The following is a 19182-nucleotide window of genomic DNA, read 5'->3' as shown; positions in this document are numbered from 1 at the left end:
AGCTGCTTCCTCCTCCTCCTCAATAATTACGCTGAGTTTGCCAGAGGAAACCAGCCTGGGGTCAAATCCCAGAATGTGAGTAATCCAGGAGACTCCACTCTGCAAAATAAGTGAACTCTGTAAGCACATAAACAGAGTGAAAACGATGCTCCTTTAGTTCAGATTATTTTGCATCCAGCTGTTCAATTAGGTTAAATATTTTTCTTTATGCAATATTACAGAAGGTCGTGGGGCAGCAGGTTTTATTCTGCCTTGTATGAACACAGGGAAGTGGTGAGTTCAACCTGGCAGGTACAAGTGAAATGAGTTGGTGCACTGTTGGTAACACTAACAGTGTATCAGGAGTGGAAAAAGAGTTTTAACTTCTAGCTTTAGCTTAGCAACTTAATTACTTTACATGAAAAAATAGTCCTTGACATTTTGAAACATGAGTAGCACCACCTTCCTGATACTTCCCATCAGTTCAGAAGGTTTAAAGCCACCACCAAAGTCAAACAAAATCTGTTGAAGCCTATAAAGGTTTTAGTTAGATTGACCTCCCCATAATTACTAAAGGCCTGTGTAAATATAAGCTGGTTTCCAAAATAAGAAGAAAAGAACTAATGGTCTTTACACAGTTAAGGAAATGTGGGGACCAGCAGTAAAACACCTGGTGTTTATTCTATGGATCCTGACAGTGTCTTCCTTCTGGAACTGAGTAGCTTTTCATTTGTTTGAAAACGAACTTGCTGTTACAGCGTTATTGGAACAGAAATGACAAACCCAGGCAGCAGCCCTGCCAGCATCCATCAATGAAATACAGCGGCAGCCACAGGGAGTTTTCTGCTCCACTGGATGGCGCTTCTGCAACGTGCTGTACCTACATCGAACTCGTAAACGTTTTAAGTGTTTAACTGCGCAGATCTTCTCAAACCCTACAGCTTTCAAGCTGTGCCTTCCAGTAAAAGCAACGCAGAAAGGCAACGATGACCTTAACTCTGTTGGTACAGAGAGAGGCTCCAAGCAGAAATCAGAAAAAGGCAGCCTTAGAAACCTGCATGACTGGAAGTGTCATAAGTCCTTAAGGGGGTTGCTGTTAGGAAGCCCTTCCTGATAAAAATAGAAGAGTTTTTATCGGCAGAGTGATGTTATTTTTATTGCTGCCTTCCTGCTTCAAATTGCTGGTCTGGAAGCAGGTAATGCCAGGCAGAACTTGCTTGAGGATGCTCTGGAGATCTTAGGGCTGAGAGAAGCTACTACAGTGACAAGACTGCTTATTCTGATTTCATTTCCATGCAAACCGACCCACATGCTTTCATAAAACACAAATTAAACACCTTGAAATTCGTGGGGAAAAAAAAAAGGAAGGGAGTAGTCACATGTTCTGAAAGTGGGGGCAAATAAAGGCATTAATATAGCCTTTGCCAAAAAGATATGAACTTGAATTAAAGAACTGAAGGACAAGAGAAGCACTTGAACTGAAGGACAGAGAAGCACTTGAAGGGTTTTATTCAAAGGTGTTTCAGACCACTTCAATTTTCTTAAAAAAAAAGAAAATCCCAAGAAGGTAAACACAAAATGAAGTGTAATCTAAAATTCAAAGGTAAGAATATACATATGTCCTATAAAAAGACCAACAATATATCTTATGATCCAATTATTTATAAAATTCTTTTTTTCCTTTCTGAGCACCTCAGTTAAGTCATCAAAAAGATTTTGTTCAAAAAAATTTTAGATCGATACATTAAAAATGCGCATAAAAACACAAGACCAAGTATCCTACCTACCTCATATACCCATTTCAAAGCTCGAATCAATTTTATTGCTACGTGATTCTTTGCAGTGTGTATGAAACCATGTCCTAATTGCTCATACAGACCAGTTTAGTTCCATCTTAGAACATCCTGTTGTCCAGCTTTTATGGGATTCTTTCCCTCTCTGACTCAACCCCGCTGCCCTGTTCAGGTCTTGTTATTAGTGCCTGCTCATCCTGGGCTAAAAATCTGCTGATGCAGCTCTCAATTTGTTTATCCCCTTCCAAATCACAGCTTTTAAAAATCCTGTTGCCTTTTACCTGTTTATAACCGATCAAACAACCCAAGCTGGGGGCGGTGACCCTCCAATGCACTCACAGCTAATCTGACTGGTTTCCTCGAGGCAAAAGATGAATATCTTTCACAAAGATACCATTTTGTGGTATAATGAAAAAACCAGGTGCAGAAAAGTTGGCAATAAAGAAAAAAAAATGCTTCAGGTTCAAACTTCATCTAGGAAAGGCTGAGGGCCCAGTGCTCAACAGGGTCTCAGTGCCTCGGTTTTCCGTCGATGTGTTACACAGACTGCAGTAAATAGGTAAAATTCCTGGGGATTCTCACTCCCTCATCACTGGGAAGGGATTAACATGCACGGACCCACCGGAGCGGGGAAGGCTTCAGCGGCTTCACCCTGCTCGGACCGCGGCGGCCCTGAGGGGCTGCAGCCGACCCCGGGCAGGCGGCGACGCCCCAGGGGCTGCTCCTTCCTGCCCTTCTTCCCTGCCCTCACAGACCCCCGAGCCTGCCTTCCTTAGACCCTTCATGGATCCCCAAGCCCGCCTTCCTTAGACCCTTCACGCACCCCGAGCCCGCCTTCCTTAGAGCCGCACGGATTCCTGAACCCACCTTCCCCGGACCCCTCACGGACCCCCACCCGCTTTGCTTAGAATCCTCACGGACTCCTCGCTCCTCCTGCCGTTCTCCCACCCCTCACGGACGCCCCGCCCCTCCCTCTCTCCCTCCCTGCCTCTCTGGCCCCGCCCCTCCCCGCCCCCTCGGCGCGCCGCCATTGGCCCGTCTCGGCGCGCGCGCGGCCCCGGCGCGGCCCCGCCCCCTTTGTGCGGTGGGTCACGTGATCCCGCCCCCCAAGATGGCCGCCGCCGCCCTGTTGTTTTGATGAATAATCCCTGCGCGGGGCAGCGGCCGCGGGCGGGCGGGGGCCGGGGCTGAGGGGCCTCAGGGGGTGTGTGAGGGGCACCGCGGAGGGGCGGCTCCCCCTCGGCCGCGGCGGCAGCGGAGGCGCGGGCGAGCGGGCGGGCGGCGGGGCCGGGGGCGGCAGCGGCGGTGGGTTCGGCCGGCGGCGGTCGCCCCGGAGATGCCCTTGTGAGGCGGCCCGGGGGGCAGCGGCGGCAGGAGAGCGCGGGCTCGGAGCGGCCCCGCGGCGGGGCGGAGGATCGCGCCCTCCCTCCGGGCACCATTAAGAGGAAGGCGATGGAGGAGCTGAGCGCGGACGAGGCGAGTGCGCGGGGCCGGGGCCTGAGGGGCGGGCGGGCCTCGAGGAGGGGGCACCGGCCGGGGCCGGGCCCTGTGCGGACCCTGAGGGGACGCTGGGCTGGGGAGGGGGCGATCCTGGGGGGCTCTGCCTTCGCCCTGTCCTTCCCCGGCGTTTTCTCCGTCCCCCTGTCTCTGCTCTGTCCCTGACCCGCGGCCCCCCGGCTCGGCCCTGGGGTTGGGTGGCTGCTCTCCTGGTTAATTGTTTATTTTCCTCTCCCATCTGCCAGGTGGCCTTTGTGTGCAGCGTGTCCCCTCGCTGTGCTCTCTGTGTGATCTAAAACACCCAGCCTTTTAGCGTAGTAATACACTTAACGTCTTGCCTGTAAGACTCTTTGCTGAGGAGCAAGATGGGCGTGTTTGTGGCCTTATATTTAATGTCGTTTCTTCTCGAAACAGGCTTCTCGGTTTTCCAGTGCTTCCTTTGATTGCCTTTTCTGTATTTATTCAACCTCCTGCTCTTTCACTGAAGCCTTGTAGTGTTAGGTTGTAATGGACAAACCTGTGCCATGGAATAACCTGAACTGTTTCTTGTTTCTTCCTTTTAAAAGGTGGTGTTTCCTTTTTGTTTTGCTTTGTTTTTTAATATAGACTGAGGTTTTATGTTTTGCTCATGTACTAGAGGACTTCCAAATGGGTTATGTCCTGGTACTGATCAGGACATAGAGACTTTTCCACTGTCCCAATGTAATACCCAAATCACGTAAAACTTGAAATCTCTCATAACTTAAAAATAATAATTTCACATTAATGTGTATTGCATGCATGTAAAATAGATTGTATTGAACCAGCTGCAGTGCAGCCTCAGTGCTTGTATTCCAGGGAGGATCAGAAGGTGTTATTTTTGTTCTGTGCTATATCTCATAGTGGGATTGTGGAGCAGTGGCTGCTGGTGTCCCTCAGGTTTGCATTCCATAAGGTTCAGATGGTTTGGATCATGTTGTGTATCATGATTTAGCAATCCTGCTGTGTTGCATCACGATGTAAGAGAAAATACTTGGTGCTGTTTACTTGATGGACATCCTCATACTGTATGACAGCCCTGGGAAAAGGAGTACAATTCCCACATTGGGAGGAGTGGGATGGGACAGTGGTGTTGTAGTTCCTGCTGTGTGAAGGGATCTCCAGTTTTACAGGTGTATTTCAGGAGCACTTTGTTTACAGACAGTTCTTCTCATTGTTGAGCTGCCCTGATAGTGAGGTGTTTTATGATTAATTTCAGAATTATTTGACCTGAGGAAGCTGGTTTGTGTCCCTGCCTCAGCACTGACATCACCAAACCACTGCATCGTGGCTCTGAGGCTGCAGGACAGGAGTTCTCCAGGGGGGACTCATCCACCTTTTCTGGCAAAACGTTTGTCTCCAGTGACTCAAAATTTTCCAGGTCTTTCTTGTCCAATTCAGCAAGGATCAGGCTGACTGGACTTTTAGGTGATTGCTTGAGACAATCTTGTATCATTTTAGGAGAGTCACAATGTCACTTCTTGTTATTAATGGATCCCTCACTGGAAAGTCAGAGCCAAGTCTATTTTAATATTCCTCCACATCTCCACTTTACTCTTCTTTGGCGCAGTAGATCAGACTAAATGGAAAAATCACCTTCTAAAATACCTTATCTGTGACTTCTTTAGATTCAAACTTTTTATCAGGCCCTGACTAAAGGTGAAAAAACACTTCATGGCAGTTTAAAGTAATTGCAAGGCTCTTCCAGATAAGATTATCTTCTATCAAACCATAATCAGTTATAACACTGAGGGATTGCAGCTTAAAAAGAAGAGAGATAGATACAATTGACAATGGCTTTGGGATTATAGGATGTATTTTAGCTTCAAGGAGGTATTTTCCACTGCTATCAAGTGTCTCTCACTGAAATTTTCTCAGTGTTTGCTGAGCACTAGAAGTTGTCATTCTGTATGGACCAGTAATTTTTTAAGAGGGGAGAAAAGAAATTTCCTTTTTAGTGTGTGAATTTTATCACAATAGCTAGCCCAAGATGAGAATGGGGGCTACACAATAAAAAAGCAGAATCAAGCTAAATGTGGCATAAGGTGGGAAAGAATGATGTTAATTTATTGTCTTCCAGCATATACGTGATTTTTGAGTAGCATTTTCTGAGCACAGAACATGACCAGTATCACCAGTTTAAGGTGCTCTAAGGAATATAAGCAAAATGAAGTTATCTGTTCAAATTACTCTTTATTGTACAGATTTGGAACTCTCCTATTTGATGGTAGAATCAGAAATTTCTTTAGGGTCTCACTAAGCAGTTACCACTAAAGCAGTTTTTTTTTAATTGGGAGTGAGTGAGGTACAACTTTCCTGGTTGTACATCTTTACTGGCCTGTTGCAGAATTACATTATCAGTTAACCAGCTCTAACAGGGTGCTATTTTTACATTCTTTGTTGTGATGCATCCAGATAACAGCTTTTAAGAAGTCCACTAAGATCAAAAATGTGTTTCTGAAAACTCCTGTTCAAAGACACAGTCCAGATCTGTCCAGCAAAGGCTGTGCTGGTTAAAAACCAATGTGCTCTTTCCATCCAACCAATTAGATTTATTTTTTTTTTCAATTAAGCTGTTAAACTGAGTTCTGGAGCTGTGCTCTGTAGGGAAGATGGGCTGTGGAGCAAACAATGCCCTTGTAATAGTCAACCCCAAGTAAGTTGTCAGTGTTAGGTAACAATGACACAAACAGCTTTGTCATGTCCCTGTTGCAGGGATTTATTGCTGAAATCAAGGGTTGGGGATTATTCAAACGCCCTGAACTTCCCTAAGAAAATGTTTTAAAAGCCCAGCCATGTGCTGCTTGGTGGTAATTTGGGGAGTCATTCAGTCCAGAATGGGAACAGGTCACTTGGAGCTCCCCCAGTTCTGACCCGTTATTTGGGTTACATGAAGGCAACAGGTTGGGGGCTCCTTGTGTTGTGCAAACAAACTCCATCTCCTGAGCCCCTGTGTTATGTCCTCAGCAGAAAGCCCATCTTCCCTCCTCTCTGTGTCTGAGGACACAGGGAATTAACTGGATAGAATGTCTCTACCAATTTTATGCTGTATTTCCAAACTTCTTTTTCAGCCTGTACCTTTGCCTTTCTAGCGTAGTATCTTTGTTTCTCTTTTCCTTTTTTGTTTGCTTAAAACTTCCTAATCTTCAGATCAAACTTCAAATTCCCTTGATAATTTTATATAAACCTAAAGCAATATGACAGCTCAGAGTATCCAAGATCCAGATGTGGTCCTTTATTTGCTCAGTGTACCCTCAGTTGTGAAAGCTGTGTCTGTCAGCGGGAAAAATATTCAGAGTTTATTTATGTTGTAATGTTCCTTTGTTCAGCAGTAAGGAAGGTAAATATAATTTACCATCCTTAAAGGGGCAGGGAAAAATATTGTATTAGTTTCAATTGCAGTGTCTTACCTCAAAGTAGCTCAGTGTCTGGGCAGGTTTCTCCTTCCAGGCACATCTCAGACTGTTTTTCAGGGCAAGTCAGTCTGGGGGATTGGCCCCTAAAAAAGGTGGGTGGTTGATGGACTGAGAGTAACAGAAGGGTTGTCTTGGTGCCCTCCTGTTGGGGCAGTGCTGATTGCAGCTGGATTTGCTGTGACTTGGGCACTGACCTGGCCCAGCACTGGAGGGGAAGGGATGCTGAGCACCACGAGTGACCTCAGTTACCTGCCTGGGACTGGGAGATGATGGGGAGGTGACCTTGTTTGAGTAACCAACATTGGGCTGCACTTGAGAATAAATTGATAAATATATTGGCTATTATCTCTGCCTTTTTATCCTCACACATCTCCTTCCTAGCATCAGATTGGGGACTTACTAGCAAGGATGACTATGAGCAGTTGTGGAAGAGCTTCACATCACATTAATTATATAAAACCCAAGAAAAATAAATCCTCATCTCTCTCCTTCAGACACTGCTGCATATATGGACTGTTTGTGTGTGTATTTTTTTTCCATTCCTCCCTTTATCTGAAATACATAGTTATGGGTCTGCTTAAGGGAGAGGAAGGAACTTTTAAAGTTTTTAATCAAACCCCCAATTCAGAGAGATTTCAATTCAGCTGGGTTGTTTTTAATTTGGTATTTTGTGAGCTGTGAGCACTTCATTTGGATTCAGCAGTAGGGAAAACAGATATGGGGACACAGAGCTGACATTTTCTCAGTTATACCTCTGGGGGCTGAGGTAGTTCTGTAATTTTTTTATTTTAGATAAACAGGTGGATGAACAGCTGAAAAATTAAGATGTAAGGTACAAGTGGAGAAGAGAAAGACCCTAACATGTGTTACTTTTACTTAAGGCAAAGCTGAACAATTCATTTATGCTCCCCTATTTTGCTTGACAAGGAGGAAGGATTGAGAGTTTCTATTCACAGGCATTTTTTTGGATCTTAAATTAAAAAAAAAGAAATCCCAGCTGCCTTCCATGTTCATGTGGTGACACCTGTCGTGGAGGGAGATGTAGTTCCAGACAGTGTTTTCCCACAGTTTCTGAAGTCTGATTTAATTTGATCTGTTTTTCTTCCTGTTGGAGGAGGTTTCACAGGCCATTAAATGGTACAGGAGTGGAGTGTAGACATCGACTTGACACAAATCTTTTGTTCACCCTTTCACTTGCTTGGCAGTTCTTTAGGATTATGAGCAGAAATGAGCACTGTTAAGTTGTGTGCAATGCTTGACTGTCATAATACAAAGAGAATAACAGGAATTGCTCATTTTTGCAGGGAGTTGACACCCTCAAATACGATACTTTTATTTTGGGCCTTTTTCAAGCTGAAGATGTAAGGTTTGGGAACATCCTGTTTTTCATTTATGGCAACCTGAAGCACTTACAAATTGAGTTTTCTTAAGTTATATTTTGCCTATTTATTCCTCGTGTATATCCTCAGTGTTCTGCCATCACGTACAATTTTTAATAAACAGGTTCATAACAGTTTTGTGAAGTTGGATTTTGAAGGCAGGTGCTTCTTTGTCTTAAAAATAAAATACTGGTTTTTAGATTCTGTGTGGTGGAATGTGTGTAGGTGACGAGAGGATGTTTTTTACTCTGTGTTCACTTCTCCAGGTGCTTCTGTCCAGCAGATGAGTTGTATGTTTTTGGTGTTGCAGTTCTGTTTGGGATTAACTTGGACAGTGGTGGTCTTGCATAACCTTCAGCTGGACCTTCTTTAGCACAGGTGTCTTGGTGTCATGAGAAGTTAAAGGTCGTGTCCATATTGTCCCTTTTATCACAGTAATGCAGTTTGTCAAATGCCAGAATGAATGAGGGGGAGTGTTGCAGGTTTTGAGGTTGCTGAGCAGTAAATGTTAGATGTGTCTTACCCAACCCCTGGAGGGACAGGCACGGCCTTCCCCAGTGCAAAGGGCTTCCCAGGGCAGCAGATCCACACTCAGAGCTTTAGCATGGAGGGGCTGATGGTGGTGTGACACAGCACTGAGCCCACTGAGCAGCTGTCAGGTAAAGCTGCAATGTTTGCCTTTCCAGGAGTCAATACCTGCTGGGAGGGAGGGCAGAGGGCAGCCTGGGGAGGGTGTGCACGTGTGGGTGCACAAAAAGGGGCTCATTTGGTTTATTCCCTGTTCCCTGTGTGGATGTGGGTGCACACAAAGGTGTTCACTTGGTTAATTCTCTGTTCCCTGTGAAGATGTGGGTGCACACAAAGGTACTTATTTGGTTTATTCTCTCCTTGTGCAGATGTAGGTGCAGACAGAGGTGTTCACTTGATTTATTCTCTATTCCCTGTACAGATGTGGGTTCACACAAAGGTGTTAATTTGGTTTATTCTCTGTTCCCTGTGCAGATGTGAATCCACACAAAGGTGCTCATTTGGTTTATTCTCTCCTCTGTGCAGATGTGGGTGCACACAGAGGTGTTCATTTGGTTTATTCTCTCCCTGTGCAGATGTGGGTGCAGACAGAAGTGTTTATTTGGTTTAATCTCTGTTCCCTGTGCAGATGTGGGTGCACACAGAGGTGTTCACTTGGTTAATTCTCTGTTCCCTCTGCAGATGTGGGTGCACACAGAGGTGTTCACTTGGTTAATTCTCTGTTCCCTCTGCAGATGTGGGTGCACACAGAGGTGTTCACTTGGTTAATTCTCTGTTCCCTCTGCAGATGTGGGTGCACACAGAGGTGTTCATTTGGTTTATTCTCTGTTCCCTGTGCAGATGTGGGTTCACACAAAGGTGCTCATTTGGTTTCTTCTCTCCTGTGCAGCTGTGGGTGCACCCAGAGGTGTTTATTTGGTTTTTCTCTGTTCCTGTGCAGCTGTGGGTGCACCCAGAGGTGTTTATTTGGTTTTTCTCTGTTCCTGTGCAGCTGTGGGGGCACCCAGAGGTTCATCTGGTCTGTTCTCTCCCGTGCAGATCCGGCGGAGGCGCCTGGCGCGGTTGGCAGGAGGGTCCTCGTCCCAGCCCACCACCCCCCTGACGTCCCCGCAGAGAGAGACCCCCCCGGGGCCTCCCGTGGTGGCACCAGCCCCGGGTCCCTCCCACAGCCTGGGCCTAAATGTCCACAGCATGACCCCAGCTACCTCTCCCATCGGTGCATCAGGTGAGGCTGCACCTCCAGACCAAACCTCACTGCTCACGTTCATCACACCCCCTTCTCTTCAGAGCACACGCTGGCTTTGGCCTCAGTTCTGCTGCTGTTAAAAGGGACTCTCAGAAGCAGTGATTGAGGGTGCTTTTTGTTTTTCCTTTCCAATTAACAAATGGTTTTCCATTTATTTTATTCCGTTCACAGTTGTTTTCCAGGTGGTAAATAAACTCGTGGCATTTAAAATGTGGGTTACCAAAGCTCATGATACAGTTTAATATTGCACAATGTTAGGGAAAAGATCTGTCAAGGAGACAGGAAAAATCCCTTTCTGGTTTTGCAACACAGTTTTTATTGATTGGTTTCTAGGTCCATTTTAGCAATCAGTCCCAAGTTCATTTTTGATCTTTAATTACGAGCATTCGGCACAATTAAAAATAGCAGGCTGTGACTGTGCATGGTCAGTGTAAGAACGAAGTATTTGCTTTCTGCTTTGTATTACTTTGCCAATTCACTGTTTACTGGAGTGAATACAAGCAGGATGCTTACAAATGGTATTTATTTCAGAAGATGCAATAAGAGCTGATCCATTAAAATCAGACAAATGCAGCAAGCAGGGGAAGTTGGGAGAGTTGCTCTGCAGACAGGTGAAGACAATATTCTTATAACACATTTGACTTAGAAAACTTTGATTTCAGGTCGTCTGTCTTAAAAATCAGAACAAATTAGCACGTTTGCCAGTATTGTGGTCTTTATCTGAAAACCCAAATTGTTTTGCCTGTTGTTTCTCAGCTGAGAGGTTCACAAAACCAATCACAAAACAAACATCAGGATTGTTCTAACCAAGTTTTCAATATGATTTCTAATAAGCTTGCAGAATTCTTTATCCTTTACCTATTTGCTCTCTGAAATGCCATGTTTTTCCCTTTGGCAAATAGGGTAATTTACAAGCTGAAGTCTTGTAGTTTAGTTACTGTGCTGTTCAGAAATACCTAGGGGTGACTCCTTCCTGCTTGTTCTCTTGCCTTGTATCCAAAGCAGGACAGAGAAAAGCTATCAGAAGCTTTTCCTGAGGAAAATCTCATTGCAGATGGAATTTAACACTCTGTATTGTCCTCATGATTACAGACAACAACCCAGCAGCAGAGGTGACTTTTTTTTTTAAGAACAGTGCAGAGTTCACTCACTGTGTTCCCTCAGCCTGTGGTTACACGACTGTTTTAATCCATCTTAGGTTGGATTCTTGCTGAAAGGAGTATTTCTTGCTCTGCTGTCTGTAGTAGCTTTGTGGCGAGGTGGGTTGTGGACTTAATCCAAGTGAAAACTAACCCAGGAAAAATAAATGTTTGGTTTTCAAATAGATGAGATCCTGATCCATCCTAGTGCACAACTGGATAAACAATAATGCCAACAGAGCAGGAGGTGTGGAAAGGTGTATGTGAAGGAAGAAATGCCCAGATGTTGGCTGACAGGTTTGGGGTGGTTGGATATTGAAGATCTGGGAGATTTCTGTTTTAAGAACCATCTGGGCAGTTCCTGACTGTGCAGCCCAAATTGGCTGATGACCAGAAACAGAAGTTACAGTTTTTGCTTCCTACAGTGCCTTCATTGCAGCTTTTTACTAATGTGTGTCCTTTTTCACACCAGGGTGAGAGATGGGGTTAAACTGGGGAATGGATGAGGGAAAACTCTCCATAACAGATTATCTACTGTGTTTATGTAGCATAAATGAAGACTCAGCTAATGCTGTGTGGTTTGCAGCAGTTCCTTTCAGCAGCATAAAGTGACTGCAGAGGATTTTAATTCATTTGGACATACAGAGCAGCCCCAGCAGAATGGTGTCCTTGTAAGCATCCATTGTTCTCAAGGATTGCCTGTCATGGTGAGATCAGACTTAGGCACCAATTTAATGGAAAAGATGATCCTTATTTTGTATGTGTTTTGGAAATATTTTGAAGAGCCTAAAGACAGTGTATCAGTGACAACTGGAACTTTAGGTGTCAGGTATTTCATTGTGTACCTGATCCAGCCAAGTTCAGGTGCAAGTAAATTCTGTGAAAAGGTGGTGGGTAGGATTGAGGGGGCCTGGTAATGAGAGCTGCAGCATCACTGTTAAAGCACATTTTCCTGGCAGTGAGAGTCAGACCCCAAGGGAATGCAGAACAATGCAGTCCTTTGCCCTGGTAAGCCATGTTTGCTGTGGTCTCTTTATCCACTGACTTAGCCAGATTTTTGGGGGAAGAGGAGAGATGAAGAACTCCAGGAATATTGTCCCTTTGTAATCGATGATGTCCTGAAGTAAAACAAGGCTGTAACTGGGATATCTTAAATCAGCTGCATGCTGGGATTCCCTGCTGACTTCAGCCTTTCCTTGCCACTGGCAGTGTAGTGCTGCTGGGTGTTATCCCTGGGGAATCTGCATCCTTAAAGTTCTGCTGCTGAAAGTTGCTTTTATTTAACCTGACTGATCTGAGCAGCCTTGCTCAGCTCAGACACTGCCCTTGGTGTCTGGATCTCCTTGGTGTTAGGGAGAAGTGGTGCTGAGCTTTGGGGCTGTGCCTCCTGCAAGGACTCAGTGTCACAGCTGTAGTGTGCATCTCCAGAATTCCAGGACTGCAGGAAATAGGCATTTAGAACTGAAACTGAGGTTTTTCTTGACTCTTCCTTGCTGTCTGGGTGAAATCTTTTGCAGACATTTAATATTGGCAAATAGGTAGTTAATGGAGGATCTCAGTTTCAATCTCTATTCTTTTCACACTGAACACCCAGTGGGCTCAAAAATGTTGTTTATGAATGATAATACCCAGCTATGGCCCTGAAGTTACTCACCAATAACCCTTGTTACTGAATGCCAGGCTTGTTCTGCTTTATTTGGAGTTACAGCTATAACTTCCCTCCTCCCATGCTGGTGTCTAACACCTCTGTGGAGAAGTCTCCCTTGCAAAGGGAGTCCATCTGTTCATCCCCTGACACACATCAGCCCTCCTCCAAAGTCATGATGGTGGTGGTGTTACACTTGGTGCATGTTGTTAGGACTTCTTGGATGCTTATTTTATTCTTGTGGAGAAGGAAAAGTAACGGTAATTTCCCAGTAAATTGTTTTAGTGTGTGTGTCCTGTACCCTAACCCCAGTTAACTCCATTGTAATGGCCCAAAGTCCTGTTCTGATAGGACAGAGTTCAGGGGGCTTTGACAAGGTCTGAAGTAGACAGAGCAATCTTATGAAAGATGAGTTTTTAAGGGAGTGAGTCTCTGAGCTCTCCATGGATGCAAATTAACTTTGTTTTGTGTTTAATGCAGGTAAGCATTCCTACATTGCTGCTGCAAGGGGAGGTAGCAAATATGATTACCTGTAGTTAACTGAATATTATTAACATTTATTTCCTAATGCATTACTAATAACACTTAACAGCTGGATTGAAAAACAGCATTTCCTCTCCTTTTCCATCCCAATAACATGTGCTGCCTTCTCACCTCTGTAGTAACACCTTGGTGGTGCCTTTTCTTTAGGAGTAGCCCACCGAAGCCAGAGCAGCGAAGGAGTGAGTTCCCTCAGCAGTTCTCCATCCAACAGCCTTGAAACCCAATCCCAGTCTCTCTCTCGGTCCCAGAGCATGGATATTGATAGTGTCTCCTGTGAGAAAAGGTAACAAATGCAGCTTGTAAAAGCCAGCAAACATGGCACAATGCTGATGGTCAAACCTGTTCCCAGGCCAAGGCTCTGCCCTTTCTCCCTCCCAGCTGTGTTAATGCAGGAGGGCTTAATGCTTAAAAATCACACTCTATTTAGACCACTGTAATGCTTGTTTTAGTCTGGCTTTAATGGGAATTCCTGACCTAAAGTGGTAAAAGATAAAGCATTATCTTAGACATTAAGAGATGAGCATGTCTAGTGGGGATAATTCAGCTGCTCTGCTTAAAAAAGAAAAAGTTATGGGATGTGATGGCTGTGTATTGCCTGCTGAAGGAATTAGAATGCTTGAACTCAAAATAAATGTAACATGAGAAGCATTTATCAACCAGTGATTTTAATTGCTGTTTGTGCATTGGGTTCTCTGCTGCTTCTACTTAAGGGGGCACTCCTTCAGTCAGCATCTTACAGGCTTCTTCTCTTATTTCCACTTGCAGTATGTCCCAGGTTGATGTGGATTCAGGAATTGAAAACATGGAGGTGGATGAGAACGATCGCAGAGAGAAGCGGAGCCTGACGGACAAGGTCGGTCTGCTTTGGATGGAGAGGGAGCAGGGATGAGCTCAGTCATCTCCAGGGTTTGAACACGTGCTTTTGAGAGGGTGGAACCTCAGGTGTCATCTGTAAACAAGTTCTTCACTGCATTTTCTCATTAAAATTCGTGTAAAGGAAAAATAAGGCAAAAGTCCCAATATCAAGGCAAAAGTCCCAATATCAAGGCAAAAGTCCCAATATCAAGGCAAAAGTCCCAATATCAAGGCAAAAGTCCCAATATCAAGGCAAAAGTCCCAATATCAAGGCAAAAGTCCCAATATCAAGGCAAAAGTCCCAATATCAAGGCAAAAGTCCCAATATCAAGGCAAAAGTCCCAATATCAAGGCAAAAGTCCCAATATCAAGGCAAAAGTCCCAATATCAAGGCAAAAGTCCCAATATCAAGGCAAAAGTCCCAATATCAAGGCAAAAGTCCCAATATCAAAGCTGCATTTTGATGTCTCGGATTGATTTACAGATGATATTTGAAAACTCTAAAGAAAATGTTTTGTTCTATATCTTAAAACAAAGTGAACTATTAGTCCCCATATCTATTTTTTTAATACACAGTAGGTCTGAAGAACCATTTCTTAAGAGACTTTGAAGATTGTTGCATCTTATTTGTGTAGCACTTGGTGGTCTGCTCACAAAAGTACTGCTTGAAGTGTTATGTGTGCTGGAGTAATGCTGTGTAATAAGGTTTTCCTCAGATATTATAAGAAAATACATAAGAAGATTTAGCTATCGAGGTTTAGAGAGCTGGTAGAACCCTTTAAAGTAGAAAAAGAAAGCAAGCAAAGCTCTGATTCACTCCTGGAATTGTCCTCTTTGTCATTTGATTTTAAGGCCTGTGTGAAACAGAGCCATAAAGAAATGGGACATGATTTTAGTGGGGAGAAGTTTCTCCAGCAATACTTGCAGTGCTCATTAGATGTCTTTGTTTATTCCTGCCCTGTCAGTAATAAGGTCTGTTGGTAAAAGCCTGGCCTGAAGCCACGGAGCAATAACCTGCCACAGGATCCTTCCCAACCACCCCGAGCTGCAGGCCGGGCACTGGGACAGCTTCATTATTTGCTGGGCAATAAATAGCCTGGAATCAAGGACAGCCTTCCAGTGGGGGGGTGGGGAGCCATCCTGAGGTCTCAAATTTAAAAGAAAAAAAGAGAGATTTTTGGTGGCAACCTTAGTTTTCTCCAATCTGTGTTTTTTTCTTCCTCACTGACTTCTTTTTTCTAAAGGAAGAGAGTGTTGCTGTCTGAAGGAGCAAGATGCATTGCAGTGCAAGCTGCACTAATATTAGTCAAATATCAGAAGGTTTTTTTAGCTCTAGTGAACATGTACAACTCTCACAGGAGAACTCTTGCAGGGAAGTAGCCTCAAAGCCCAACCTTTGAAATGCCACGGAGCTGAATTTTCTAGTTTGTGTATCATGTTGCTTTTACAGTGTGGGGAGCAGAGAGGAGGGCAGGGCAGAGTGATGGGACTGGCTTGTCACATATGTTCTGGAAATGTTTAAAAGCCACCTCTCCTCACATCATGGGGGTAATCACTTCACTGTTCTTCCTTTGTGTTCCATCATTTTTTCAGATGCACACTCAGAGCTGCCTTAGGGTTGCAAGAGCCCTCCCCTGTAACCTTTGGTACCCTCTGTGTGGGACCATTCTCGTTAAAGAAACTAGTTTTTTGTTTTGAGCACAGTTTACATCACCTTTCTTTTTTGGAAGAAAGGGAAACAAGGCAAATTCTTGAGTCTTTAGTCCTGTCCTGAGTTCATTCAAGTGAAAGATGTCTCTATCTTGGGCAAGATTTGAAGTTGGGAAAGACTTGGGGGAAGTTTGCTTCTTCCTGTGCTTTCATTTTTACAAGAAACTCTTAAAATAACTGTGGATAATGAAAATTTGAATCCCCAATTAATTCCTTAAGGCAGACATCATAGGTATCTGGGTTAAATTTCCCTTCTTAGTGTATAGTTTTCAAATGTGTTTTGGGAGTCCTGCTGGATTTGGGTATTTCTGCTGCATCTTTTCTGCATCCCTTGCGTTTCTTCAGGTTGTTTTCTCCAAATTTTGTCAAATGCATCAACATTCCTTCATAAACATGCAAAATCTGCCATTAAGAGTTGGGCTGAAGCCATTTAAAGGAGATCTGTACCCGACTGTGACCTGACTGATACAGTGGCAAGCAAGGTGTTGATTCTTGGCTTGTTGCCCCCCAGGAGCCCCTGTCTGGGTCGGAGGTGTCTGAGGAACAAGCTTTGCAGCTGGTCTGTAAGATCTTCAGAGTGTCCTGGAAGGACCGAGACAGAGACGTGATCTTCCTGAACTCCCTCTCTGCCCAGTTCAAGCAGAACCCAAAGGAAGGTGGGCACCTGAGCAGGGCTTATTTCACTGGAGTGCCACATTCCCATCTCTTTGTTTTCACCTTTTTCTCCCTTTGCTGCAATGAATTATCTTGCATCATAACAGACATCTGGCAGTTAATTTGATAAGCCAAGGAGTCATGATTATTTTATATAACAAACTATGTTTTCTGTGTTAGCTATAAATATGACCCAATTAAAAATGGTTATTTTATGTGTGGGGTGTGTATGCATTTTTTTATTTATTTTTTTTTCCTTTCTTTATGACATAACTTGCCCAACTGAACAGCAGGGTGGGAAAATATGAGTGGAACACACAACACAACTTCAATAACCAACAATAGCAGCATGAGGTCATCTTTGATCTTCAGTATTTTCCATAAAAGCTGTATTTTTGTGTAGCTGTGATTCCAGAACCTGGTTAATACAAGCAGAGTGATAATTATAGATGTGTCAGTGTGTTGGTTTTGCCAAAAGCAGCACTTAATTCACAGAAGTCTCTCTGTCCTTTTTCCTTGAATTCTCTGCTAATATTTACGTCTCTGACTAATGTGTAGCTGAAGACAGAGATGAGGACACTGACTCTCTTCTTCTTAACAGTGTTTTCAGATTTTAAGGACTTGATTGGGCAGATTTTGATGGAAGTGCTGATGATGTCCACCCAGGCAAGGGATGAGAACCCCTTTGCCAGCCTGACAGCTACATCCCAGCCCATCGCTGCCGCCGCCCGCTCTCCCGACAGAAGCCTCATCCTAAACATGGGCTCCAACCCAGGAAGCAGCCCCATGTTCTGTAATGTGGGCTCCTTTGGTTCCAGTTCGTTATCCAGGTGACTTCTGATTGTAACTGAATGCTGGTTTCACTTGAATATTGGTTGCTAGACTAGAAGAGAGAGAGGGGCCTAGAAGTGTCCCAAGAACGATAAATAGAATCGATTTTTAAAGTTTTTCACTCTTTTTTTGTGTGAATGTCCCTCCATTTCACCTTTTTTGATTACACTGCCATGGCTAGAAGTGTATTTGATAGAGTCAAGCCATGTAACTGTTTCCTACTGAGGAGTATCCCCACCTTGCATCTCGAAGGCCGTGACTCTTTAAAGTGTATAGATTGTGACGTAGTTTTATTCAACAACAGTAGAAAGGAGTAATGTGTGTGAGCTGCAGAAATGTTGCTGAAGAGTCATGAGAAGGGCAAGGACTTCTCTTGCTCATTTTATCTTTTTCACTCTTTTTCTGCATATCCTAAATCATTGCTTTTTTTTTTTTTTTCTTTTTCCCCTGTAACTGGTTTAGTCTCTATGGGACTAGTCCAGCTCCTCCTACCAATTTCACAAGCTATGTACCAATGACTGGTTCATCTCTTACCCCACCAGCCAGTTCAGTTGCCAGCACAGCTGTGCCTCCCATTCCTGTCAGCTCTCACCTCACAGCAGCAAGCCCTTCCTGGACACAGCCGCCTTCTCCGAGGTACCGGCCATACACCGTGGCCCATCCTGGAGGCTTTTCCGCTTCTTCCACCCCACGTTCCTTGAGTATTTCCATCCCATCTAGTTCTCCAAGCCCTCCAGCCATGGCTGCTAGCCCTCCAGCCATGCCAGTCATCACCTCCAGGCAGAGGCCCACAGCCATGGGCCCACCTTTGTTTCCTGCTTCGCCCGGTGCCCTGCGCAGGCGTCCTTCCCTGCAGAGCAGGATCCCTCCTAGGTATTGCACAGAGCAGTGCTTGGTGTGTGCTGTGCAGGGTGTGGCATCATCGTGCAGTTTGGAAGAGCTGCTGTTTGTGCTGAGCTCACCCCACTCACCCTGAGCTGATTTCTGTGTTTGGTTTGCTCTAATCCCTTGACTCGCTAACCGGCTGTCTGTGCCAAAACGTGACACCTGCTTCTGCCAGCATCCAGGGCTGATGGAATGACTGCAAAAGGAGCAATATGGTTTTCATTTCCTCCTCTCCGTGCATCCATTCCAGTTAGACTATGAGCTTTCCTTTCAGTTGCTGCTGCTGGATAGTAAACCAGACAAACCTCCTGCTCTGAGGAGGTTTTCTCAGTAGGGCTTTAGTTAATTTGTTGAAAGCTGTTACTTGCTGGACTGGGTTAGATTTAATTCCCTGGTGCACAGATTTAAATTACAGATCAGCCTATTTCAGAGTGCCAGGCCAAGTACCACCGCATTTCCTCTGTTGGCTGCTCCTGGAATCCCTTGTCCCTGCAGGAGGGAGAAACAAGCACACAAGGTTTTGAGATCATTGCTTTAAAGTTCACTAGCTTAGAATTGTAATACTCATTATTCAGTCATGTCTAAGCATTCCACTTCAGCCTTAATTTTTATTGGGTCTGAAAAATTCTTTTTCAATTTTTGGGTTGTAAATGTGTGGTGTTTTTGATACCTCAATAACTCGTGGCAGTGTAACAGAGCATGTTAGTATGGTCTTGGTTTTACTAACGTGGAGTTATCCATTGCCTGCATGTTTACAGAAGATGATTTCTGACAGACTTAAAAGCTACCATTTACTTTTCCTTCTGGCTTAAGAAGAATCTGATGGCCTTTTCCATTTTTGTTGTGGTAGTTTGTACGACAACCCTTTCTCCCTCCTCCTCCTTGCCGTTTCTGATGTGTCTGAGGACAGTAGTGATGAAGACAATGAAGATGATGATTTTTCTTGTGTCCAGTTTGGGTCCAGGTATCTGAGAAAGAGAATGTAACCTGCATGTTTGGTTGTTTAGGAACTAACAGCCTGTGTAGTGTCAAGTGATCCTCAAAGTAACGTGGAGAACTGAAGC

At 44.5% G+C, this 19182-nt stretch overlaps 1 protein-coding gene across 3 annotated transcripts in view; it reads left to right on the top strand.

Annotated features, from left to right (window-relative positions):
• The first annotated feature begins 3068 nt into the window (after positions 1–3068).
• UBE4B (ubiquitination factor E4B) overlaps positions 3069–19182 on the top strand; it is a 39048-nt gene continuing 22934 nt past the window's right edge. Inside the window, exons 1-8 of one of the 3 annotated variants that reach the window (XM_051786207.1) lie at positions 3069–3248; positions 9649–9835; positions 13331–13466; positions 13949–14036; positions 16260–16404; positions 17004–17232; positions 17696–18106; positions 18969–19082. In XM_051786207.1, coding sequence (XP_051642167.1) covers positions 3225–3248; positions 9649–9835; positions 13331–13466; positions 13949–14036; positions 16260–16404; positions 17004–17232; positions 17696–18106; positions 18969–19082 — 1334 coding nt within the window. In that variant the 5' untranslated portion in view covers positions 3069–3224. The remainder of the gene's footprint in view (positions 3249–9648; positions 9836–13330; positions 13467–13948; positions 14037–16259; positions 16405–17003; positions 17233–17695; positions 18107–18968; positions 19083–19182) is intronic. The other 2 variants (XM_051786208.1, XM_051786209.1) reach the window with 2 other exon arrangements.

The sequence above is a fragment of the Manacus candei genome, unplaced genomic scaffold (assembly GCF_025592945.1).
Source record: "Manacus candei isolate 608988 ecotype Guabito, Panama unplaced genomic scaffold, ASM2559294v1 h1tg000022l, whole genome shotgun sequence".
Classification (NCBI taxonomy): Eukaryota; Metazoa; Chordata; class Aves; order Passeriformes; family Pipridae; genus Manacus; species Manacus candei.
Note: the sequence above shows the minus strand (reverse complement) of the source record. Positions and strands in the feature narration are given on the sequence as shown.